At 32.2% G+C, this 10,750-nt stretch overlaps 1 protein-coding gene and 1 non-coding gene across 3 annotated transcripts; both read left to right on the top strand.

Moving 5' to 3' along the window:
- Positions 1–2,550: 2,550 nt before the first annotated feature.
- LOC124926051 lies at positions 2,551–6,957 on the top strand. Of its 2 annotated transcripts, none has more exons than XM_047466212.1 (4): positions 2,551–2,690; positions 4,668–4,829; positions 4,929–5,219; positions 6,177–6,957. In XM_047466212.1, the coding sequence occupies exons 2-4, from the start codon at positions 4,689–4,691 to the stop codon at positions 6,819–6,821; spliced, it is 1,077 nt and encodes a 358-aa protein (XP_047322168.1). In that variant the 5' UTR covers positions 2,551–2,690; positions 4,668–4,688; the 3' UTR covers positions 6,822–6,957. The 2 variants fall into 2 exon arrangements, with proteins under 2 accessions (XP_047322168.1, XP_047322169.1); XM_047466213.1 differs by having other exon boundaries at positions 2,592–2,690; positions 4,678–4,829.
- Positions 6,958–8,400: 1,443 nt separating this feature from the next.
- Positions 8,401–8,474, top strand: TRNAV-AAC. Its single transcript has one exon. It is a non-coding gene; the product is annotated as a tRNA-Val (tRNA).
- The last annotated feature ends 2,276 nt before the right edge of the window (positions 8,475–10,750 follow it).

Below are 10,750 nucleotides of genomic sequence, written 5' to 3'. Positions count from 1 at the left end.
TCCAGAGAGTCTCGAGGCAAAAAAAATGAAATAAAAAAAAATTAGGAAAAAAAAATTAGCCGGTAATTGAGGCGAAGATTTGTTCGGTTGCTGCATGTCATCTTCAATTAATTGAATTAATATTTAAAAAACGGAAATATAAAATCCAGGTAATTTTGGTCTTCACATAAACGGGTAAGTGTCTTTACATGGTATTCAAGCGGTCTTTACATGTGTGGGTAGGGGGGATTTACATGGGGTGTTTATTAAAATTAATTGAAGCAAAGAGATCTTCGCTCCAGAGAGTCTCGAGGCCAAAAAAATGAAATAAAATAAAAAAGAAAAAAAAAACTAGCCGGTAATTGAGGCGAAGATTTGTTCGGTTGCAGCATGTCATCTTCAATTAATTGTATTTATATTTAATAAACGGAAATATAAAATCCATGTAATTTTCGTCTTCACATAAACGTGTAAGTGTCTTTACATGGTAGTCAAGCGGGGTTTACATGTGTGGGTAGGGGAGTTTTACATGAGGTTTCAATTAAAATTAATTGAAGCAAATATATCTTCGCTCCAGAGAGTCTCGAGGCAAAAAATAGGAAAATATAACGAGCCCGTAATTGAGGCGAAGATTTGTTCGGTCGCTGGATGTCATCTTCAATTAATTGAATTAATATTTAATAAACGGAAATATAGAATCCATGTCATTTTGGTCTTCACATAAACGGGTAAATGTCTTTACATGGTAGGCAAGCGGTCTTCACATGGGTGCCTAGGGGGGTTTTACATGAGGTTTTTATTAGAATGAATTGAGGCAAATATATCTTCGCTCCAGAGATTCGCGAGGCAAAAAAAATGAAATAAAAAGAAAAATATAAAATCCAAGAAAATAAAAGATTGAATTACTTGAAGCGAATATTATATCGCTGCCTGTGTTATTTAATAAATTAAATTAATATTTAATAAACGTAAATATAATATGACTGTCAATTCGGTCTTTACATGGACGTGTAAGTGTATTTTCATGAACGGCAGACGGTCTTCTCATGGGTGGGTATGGGGGGTTTACATGAGGGTCATTTCAATGGGCGTGTAGATCAGAGCGAAGATATCTTATCTGGGTATTATCTGAATATTATATTATTTCCTGGCGTTAACGGGCGCTTCCGTTAACGGCGTCTTGTGTGAACCCGGGCCTAAACCCGGATTCCGGATTCTCCCTCCCTCCGTCTCCTGCCCAGATTGATTTATTATTAAATTAATAATGCTGCAATCTGATTGGTGCGCCACAGGGGAACACGGCAATCGGTAGCAGAAGATCTGATCTGCGTGCCAAGCCTCAACAAAATTAAAGTCTCATCCCATGCCGGAGATGTAAAAGTGTTCAAGCTTATTGATTGATTATAATTTATTTGAATAAATTTTGAATTATTTTAAAAAAATGATTTGTATTCATTTTAAGATTAAAAAATATTAATATATAATAATAAAAAATATTTTTTAAATAATAAAGAATTATTTTAATAATTTAATTAATAAATTGAGTATGATAAGAAAATTGACTATAAAGATATTTAATTAGATAAGAATTAGAAGAGAAAAAGTAGAATCTGAATTTTTATTTTTTTATTCTTACTTTCCTTGCCCTGTTTATTTATTAAGAAAAAGTTTGATTGTTTAAAATATATTTTATTCAACTGAAATTAAAAAATAATAAAATTATTATTATTAATAATAAACTAATTAAAATAATTTTATATTTTTATTAAATAACATAAAAGGTTATATTCATTCTTATAATTTAAAATTATTTTAAAATTTTATAAGTTAATATTTTATCATTTTATACTATTTTATAGAATACAAAATCTGTATTTATAAATTTAAAAATAAATTATTAAATATTCAAATAAATAAACTCTAAGTTAAATTTGCAATAAATTTTAGTATAAATATATATTTATTAAATAGTTTATTTATATTAAAAATGATAATAATCATTTAAACACAAAAATAATCACTCCATAAAACTCATAGATCTTCAAGAAAAACAATTAGATCTCTAATCGACTTCACCGACTTTTCGGAACGAATCTCAAAAAATGTTATAATTTCTTTCAAACTAGATAGTTCTTAATTATTAATAAAAATAATTGGGATGATAACTCATATAAATTGCTTCAATTCAAACTTTTAATCAACATTAAGGCATCACTCATTAAATCCCAATAATACTATACAAAAAATATTACAAATATTAGTCACATTTCGACCATACAAAAGTAAATGAATTACATATTGTTGTGACATAAAGACGTAACTACAACATTTATTCATTCAGAATTTTATAAATGAATAACACTACATCCAAATAACTCAATCTTGGATGAAATTAAGAAATAGTACAGGGGCATATATATATAATATATGTATATTTTTTTTTTTCTCCATATAAACATGTCCACAATATTCACGCCTTACATGAAAAAAAAGAAAGAAAAAAAAAAAACGTGTGGATGAGTTGACCCAATTAAAGGAAGCAACCGGAAATAGCAGGTGAAACCCTGGCTGTAATCCATTTGTTAACCGGTTAGGTAGGTAAAGACTACAAAATTCTCCCCTTCCTTCTGTGTTCAACACACGTCTTTCTATCTGTCAGTTGCCTGAAACTCTGAAATCTCCGGCGATCTCTCCGAACCATTTCATAGCGTGTATGTTTCTATCTCCGATCCTTTCGATTCTCTTATTTACGTTGTAGTTTATACATATTTGGATACGTATTTCGTTTTCTATTTGTTGTTTTTGTCTGAAATCTTCTCTTGTTTGCTTGTGGAGATCGAGTCGTAATCTCTAGCCAGATGATTGTTTGGATTATGTATTTAATTTGCTCGTAGGATGTTGATTTGTTGATATGTGCGTTTGATACCCTAGGATGATGTATCGTCGTTTCCGTTCATTTTACTTGATACAGCTTGTTCAGGAATTGATTTCTCTCGTTTTCTTAGTGAGATCGATTGCGTACAGTTGTTGATCGAATTAGATTTGTTGTGAATGAAGAGAGAATATAATAGCTTAAAATGAACGAGTACCTTTTGCATAGGTTTCATCGATGTTACAGAATTCTTATGGATCCGACCTAATTTGGTCAAGGATTGGATGTATCTGTTCACTTTGTATATCGCTTGAACTTAATAAGACATCATCTATATTTGGTGTGTCTTTGGAACTGATTGTCTTTTGTAGGCTCTTACCTGATAGAAAAGTCATTGTAATCCAATTTCAGTGTAGTACATCCTTAATGGCTGTTGAATTTGTGGTAGACAGAGGTTTAAGGGATGGAAGGAACCATGTATCATAGAATCTCTAGTGTATCTGAAGAATTTCATGTAGAAAAACCTTTAAAGTTTAAACTAACAAGTCTTCTGAAAGCACAATCATTTTCATTATTTGCTAGTGTTAGTTCCATTTGTTCTCTACTTGCTGAAAACTTATTCACAATCCTTAATATATGTCAGTTGGGGCTTCCAACTCTAATTAAACTATATACAGGGTTAGTTATATAAATGTAATCACTATGTTGCTAGTCAATTTCAGTGTAAGCCTTTGGTACCATAAGATTGCCATCCACGAGCCCAAGCTAAATCTCCATCTCTAGTGGTTGTTGTTTAATGTTCAAGGAAAGAACTGATATCATCTATATGCGTTGTCTTTGGAACTGATTGTCTTTTGTAGACCCTTATCTGATAGACAAAGTCATTGTAATCCAATTTCAGTGTGGTACATCCTTCATGGTTGTTGAATTTGTGGCAGACTGAGGCTTAAGGGATGGAAGGAACCATAACATCATTTTCTAGAAAATATATCATAGAACCTCTAGTGTATGATCTGAAGAATTTCATGTAGAAAACCATTTAAACTAACAAGTCTTCTGAAAGCACAACCATTTTCATTATTTGCTAGTGTTAGTTCTATTTGTTCTCTACCTGCTGAAAACTTGTTCACAATCCTTAATATATGCCAGTTGGGGATTCCAACTCTAATCAAACATTCAAACTATATATGGGGTTAATTATATAAATGTAATCATTATGTTGCTAGTCAATTTCAGTGTAAGCCTTCGGTACCATAAGATTGCCATCCAACAAACACAAGCTAAATCTCCATCTCTAGTGGTTGTTGTTTAATGTTCAAGGAAAGAACTTATTTCTCATGGTTGTTTATTCACTTTTCTTTCATGTAGGTGCGAGCTTTTAATATGCAATATTTCCATTTGGCATCTGAACACACTCATATTCCTATTCCAGTTTTTTTCTTACTTAACTAGCAAGCTAGATAGGTGAAAGTAGATGGCTTTGTGGAAATTATAGGTCTTTGCTCACCACTAATTTTAGGTTTATCAAAATAGAGAATGGTGTTCTGATGAAAATTTTCACTCTTTAACTCATTGTAGTTGATATAATTACTTAGTTGTTTGTTTTGCTTAAATATAATTGCTTATTTGCATTTCAATGTGGGGGGTCATGGCGGTGGGATGATGTTCTACAGTTCTAGCCTCCATGGGAAAAGCCCTGATCTAAAATAAAAAATTGTATTTGCATTTCATTGTAGTTATGATTTTCCTTATGCTGTATTCACCTTTCTGTTATTTAGCCCTGTCTGATTCTCATTTCATTTTTCTCCCTATAAAGGAATCTGCAGGTGAAGGAGTCATGGAGTTTCTTTTTAAGGGAGCAACTGAAGAGACGTCTGAATGCCCCTTTAACTCGCAAGACATCCAAAGGTGCCCATTTTTGAGGAACATTAATACACCAACTAACTTCTCTTTCACTTCTGTCGGCTTCTCCAATCCTGTAAGTTCCCACTAGTTTCATCCACACACACAAAAGTTACATTATATTCATGCTTCATTCTTGTAATGAACGTGGGACACTACTTTATTGTTTTTTCAGGGGAGGGGAGCTAAAGGTCCAATCTTTGAAGATGGACCGAACTTTAACATGGCCTTTAAGCTCTTTCATGGGAAGGATGGAGTAGTTCCACTTTCTGGAAAGACTTTTCATGACGATGCAGTGAAAACTGTCTCCGCCTCTCAATTCAACCCTTTAGCTGCAAAAGCTGCAACAATCAGTTTATCTGGATTTGGATCTGGTGGCCCTTTCAGCTTTGATTTCTTCTCCAAGAACTTTAAGAATCAGAAAAAGAAATTAGATTCTTCCAAAGAGAGAAAACCAACTTCACAGGTATATATCTAAACCCTTCCCAATTATGCCTCTTTTCATTTCACATAGAATAGAAGTTTTCAGAAAAAAAAATTGTTGCAGAAAAACTAATATTCTATTAATTAAAGCCTGTCTGCCCCTTTTGGTGCATCAGCTCAAATGTATTTGATAAAAAAAAAGAGGGAAATGCACTGATGTGTTTCGGTTGGGTATCTTTAAGCTGGGAAATTTTATAGTTTGGGGAACAAGCTCACACCATGTTCCCATTATAGATTTGGGAAAAAAAGAGTTTTCATTCAATTTACAATAAACTCGGAGATCCCATCTACAGTAGAGGATGAATTTACAATTTTTTTCTACAACTCATTTTTCTGAAAAAACACACTTTCCAAATGAGTTCAGCTTCATTTGGAAACATTATTTCTGCCACTGGATCACATTTAGAAACAGGTGTATCTGAATTTTGTCTCACTCAGATTCAAATTGGTTATACTGAATATTATGAAGAAACACTTTATACTGACCTCTATCAATCTTTTCTCATCTTAACTCTACTATTTTCTCATCTCAGTCTATCTGTGTTCTCATATCGGGATAATGATTTAGATGAGATAATGTTCTAAAAGATAACTTAATTCGACACACATATATTTGTTAACGTTTTCTCATCTAAAGTCATACCCATACTCAAATCTAGGTACAAAATTTGTTTCCAAATGAGCTCTCTCTATTGGTGCTAAAACCATCTATCAACTATAAAAAAATCCGAGGTGGTGCTTCATAACACACACAACCTATCACTTAATCTATTGAAACCCTGATTTAAAAGTTTGTTATTCTGTGAAATTTGAATTGAATTCAATTATTTAAAATCATTTTAACCCTTGAAAACTAATTAAATTACGTTTATTATGACGGTAAAATAGCCTTTTTAAGTATTTTCCCGAAATTTAGTAATTGTAACTTTTTTATCTTCAGGAAGGGGACTCGTCGAAGCACGAGGCAACAGGAAACGAGTGGTTAGAATCGGGAAACTGTCCATTAGCCAAATCATACAGAGCAGTTAACGGCATCCTTCCTATTGTTGCATCAGCATTCCGTCCTCCCCCCGGTTTAAAAATCCAATGTCCACAGGCAATTGTCGTCGCTAGAGCTGCCCTAGCCCGAACCGCCTTCTGCAAAAATCTCCGTCCACAAACCCTCCCCACAAAAATGCTTGTAATCGGAGCTATGGGAATGGCTGCCAACATTCCTTTAGGCGTTTGGAGAGAACACACTCGGAAATTCTCTATTTCGTGGTTCGTCGCAGTTCATGCTGCAGTACCTTTTATAGGCATGCTTAGGAAAACCGTTCTTATGCCTAAGAACGCCATGGCATTAACGATTGCAGCTTCAATTCTCGGTCAGGTTATCGGTTCTAGGGCTGAGCGTATTAGGCTCAAAGCGAAAGCTAAAAGAGAGAAACTCGCTTTTCCAGCTCTCGTCGTCACCGGTCAGGTTGATGGATTTCCGGCAGCAGGCGGTTATTGTGGTAAAGAGGAAGGGATGATTTGGGATCCTCTTCCCGGCAAGGGAACGGTTGTTGTCGCCAATTCATCCCCTGCTAGTACTGTTTGTTTCTGAGAATTTGTTTAAGAAATGAGGAATAAAAAAAACAACTCTTATGAAATAAAAATGATGGAGTGTTTTTTTATTTGTATAATTTGTATTGGACTTGTTAACATTTTGTGTGAAATTATTATATAGTGTTCTTGTATTATTAATATTTACTATAAAGTATTATTGACTTTGAAAGAAGTTTTATGATATTATCTACCTTTGTCAAAGAAAAGGGATTTCATAATGATATCGTTTATTAGTATGATTTAGGTGCAAATAATTTTAAGATCAATATGGTTCAATCTGAGCTAGTAGAACTTGTTTAAATGTTTGATTCAATTGTAAATTTGGTAAATCTTCACAATTATTATGTAAGAATACAATCCTGTCTCGATCTACGATAAGAAATTTTATTATATATCATCCCTGCCCCGATTGAAGATTGGAATTTCCCGGCTGTGCACCAAATATTAAATAATTGTAAAAGATGGTAATTGGTTATATAATAAAGTTTAATATTAGAAATTTGGTGTTAAAATCTTAGAATTTAAAGTTTATTATTGATTTTTTTTAAAGAATGTAGAACTAATAATTAAGAAAAATATTAAATTTTATAACAAGGTTTCATGGTGTAGTTGTTTATCATGTCAGTCTAACACACTGAAAGGTCTCCGGTTTGAACCTGGGCAAAGTCAGTTTTTTGAAAATCATTTTGTGAAGGATGGATCTATGGTTATGTTCTTGTTGTATTGTCAATATTTAATAACTATTTTGTGGCTAATTATGACAGAAGATGATGAATCGAGTATACATTTAGGATGTGATGTAGAAGTGTCTGAAGCTGAAGAAATGTCTATAATGGATTGGGATAAGGCTAAGGAAAGGTTTGCGACGTGAGTTTTGAGAAAGATGATGGTTCTATTATGTATGAAAATTGTAAATGAATGATGTATGCTAACAAAGACGGTGTAAATAATGCGTTTATAGTTGAGTTTCTTCGTCAAAAACACATTTATTTTGGGGATAATAAAAGCAATTTTGTCAGAACCTTTATAAATTGCTCAACATTTTAAGACAAGTGTTATATCACAAATGAACATAAAGATCACAACCGAACATAAGGGTTTCGTGGTGTAGTTAGTTATCACGTCAGTTTAACCCACTGAAGGTCTTCGGTTTAACCCGGGCAAAGCCATCTTTTTTTTAAATCATTTTGTGAATGATGGATCTATGGTTATATTCTTGTTGTATTGTCAAATCATTTTGTGAATGATGGATCTATGGTTATGTTCTTGTTGTATTGTCAATATTTAGAAGTGTTAGAAGCTGAAATATCTATAGTGGATTGGGATAAGGTTAAGGAAAGGTTTTCGACGTGAGTTTTGAGAAAGATGATGGTTCTATTATGTATGAAAATTGTAAATGAATGATATATGCTAACAAATACGGTGTAAGGAATGCGTTTATAGTTGAGTTTCTTCATAAAAACACATTTGTTTTGCGGATAATAAAAACAATTTTGTCAGAACCTTTATAAATTGTTCAACATTTTAAGACAAGTGTTATATCACAAATGAACATAAAGATCACAACCAAACATAAGGGTTTCGTGGTGTAGTTGGTTATCACGTCAGTCTAACACACTGAAGGTCTCCGGTTCGAACCCGGGCGAAGCCATCTTTTTTCAAAATAATTTTATGAATGATGGATCTATGTTTATGTTCTTGTTGTATTGTCAATATTTAGAAGTGTCAAAAGCTGAAATATCTATAATGTTCGAAGCCATCTTTTTAAAAAATCATTTTATGAATGATGGATCTAAAGCTGAAATATCTATAGTGGATTGGGACAAGGCTAAGGAAAAGTTTGCGACGTGAGTTTTGAGAAAGATGATGGCTCTATTATGTATGAAAATTGTAAATGAATGATGTATGCTAACAAAGACAGTGTAAGGAATGCGTTTATAGTTGAGTTTCTTCATAAAAACATATTTGTTTTGCGGATAATAAAAACAATTTTGTCAGAACCTTTATAAATTGCTCAACATTTTAAGACAAGTGTTATATCACAAATGAACATAAAGATCACAACCAAACATAAAGGTTTCGTGGTGTAGTTGGTTATCACGTCAGTCTAATCAGTGAAGGTCTTCGGTTTGAACCCGGGCGAAGCCATCTTTTTTTAAAATCATTTTATGAATGATGGATCTATGTTTATGTTCTTGTTGTATTGTCAATATTTAGAAGTGTCAAAAGCTGAAATATCTATAATGTTCGAAGCCATCTTTTTAAAAAATCATTTTATGAATGATGGATCTATGTTTATGTTCTTGTTGTATTGTCAATATTTAGAAGTGTCAAAAGCTGAAATATCTATAGTGGATTGGGATAAGGCTAAGGAAAAGTTTGCGACGTGAGTTTTGAGAAAGATGATGGCTCTATTATGTATAAAAATTGTAAATGAATGATGTATGCTAACAAAGACGGTGTAAGGAATGCGTTTATAGTTGAGTTTCTTCATAAAAACATATTTGTTTTGCGGATAATAAAAACAATTTTGTCAGAACCTTTATAAATTGCTCAACATTTTAAGACAAGTGTTATATCACAAATGAACATAAAGATCACAACCAAACATAAGGGTTTCGTGGTGTAGTTGGTTATCACGTCAGTCTAATACAATCCAGGCGAAACCATTTTTTTTTAAACCATTTTGTGAAGGATGGATATGTCACCTTGCCATTTGCGATGGTTATGTTCTTGTTGTATTGTCAATATTTAATAACTAGATGTGATGTAGAAGTGTCTGAAGCAAGCTGAAATGTCTATAGTGGATTAGGATAAGGCTAAAGAAAGGTTTGCGAGCGTGAGTTTTGAGAAAGATGATGGTCCTATTATGTATGAAGATATTAGTAGTTATATTTTGTCAAATGAGCTATTTTTTATTGGAATGTTATATAAAGATTACAAATAATTTAAATATGTTGCGACAATGTATACATGTGAAAAAATGGTATGTCTATATGCTAGACCAAATGAGCCGTCAAAAATAAAGATGCGTGCAGTGAAAAAAAATTGTAAAATGATGATATATGCTAACAAGACGGAATAATAAAAATAATTTTGTCAGAACCTCTATATATTGCTCAACATTTTAAGACAAGTGTGATATTACAACCGAACATAAAGATCAAAGAGCTCGTTCAGCTATGTAGAATTAATCTAAATGCGTGTGAGCAAAACTAAAGTGAAAAGAGAAAAAAATAAAATTTGTGAGAGAAATTGGTGTCACGGGAATCCAAGACAGAATATGCTAGTTTATGAAAATATGCAGCAGAGTTGACGAAGACTATTCCAGAAACATCAATCAATGGATGTCAATGAAAATAGAAATTACAAAAGATGAAGAGAAAAATATAACTCATTTCAAAAAGAGGTTATATATGTTTTGAACATGTAAAGGATGATTTATAGAGGGATGTTGACCAATCAATTATTGTTTTATAAAACATGCTTGTAAATGCTTGTAAATGCTTGTAAATGACTAATAGCTTCTATAATTGCGAGAGATAAAAATAATCAAAAATTTCCATTAGCTTGGGCAGTAATTGAAACAAAATGTAAAAGATAGTCCAAAATGGTGAATGTTTAACCATAATGTCAGATATACATGAGTAAATTTGATGCTCTAATATTTTTTTATTGTGTGCTTAATGATTTATTAAATATTTAATCTTTTTTCAGGGAATTCTATAAACAGTACAAACTATTTTTTCAAAAATTGAACACAGATTATCTACTTGTCATATTTATACCAATAAAAAATCACTCCTGGACAAATGAAGATGTTATTAAATAAACTAATTAGGAGCACTTATCATTAACAATTTGAGGATAATCTAGTTGAAATGAAATTTATTTCACCCCAAACAAAATCTCAATTAATAGATTACA

The sequence above is a fragment of the Impatiens glandulifera genome, chromosome 2 (genome assembly GCF_907164915.1).
Source record: "Impatiens glandulifera chromosome 2, dImpGla2.1, whole genome shotgun sequence".
NCBI lineage: Eukaryota > Viridiplantae > Streptophyta > Magnoliopsida > Ericales > Balsaminaceae > Impatiens > Impatiens glandulifera.
Note: the sequence above shows the minus strand (reverse complement) of the source record. Positions and strands in the feature narration are given on the sequence as shown.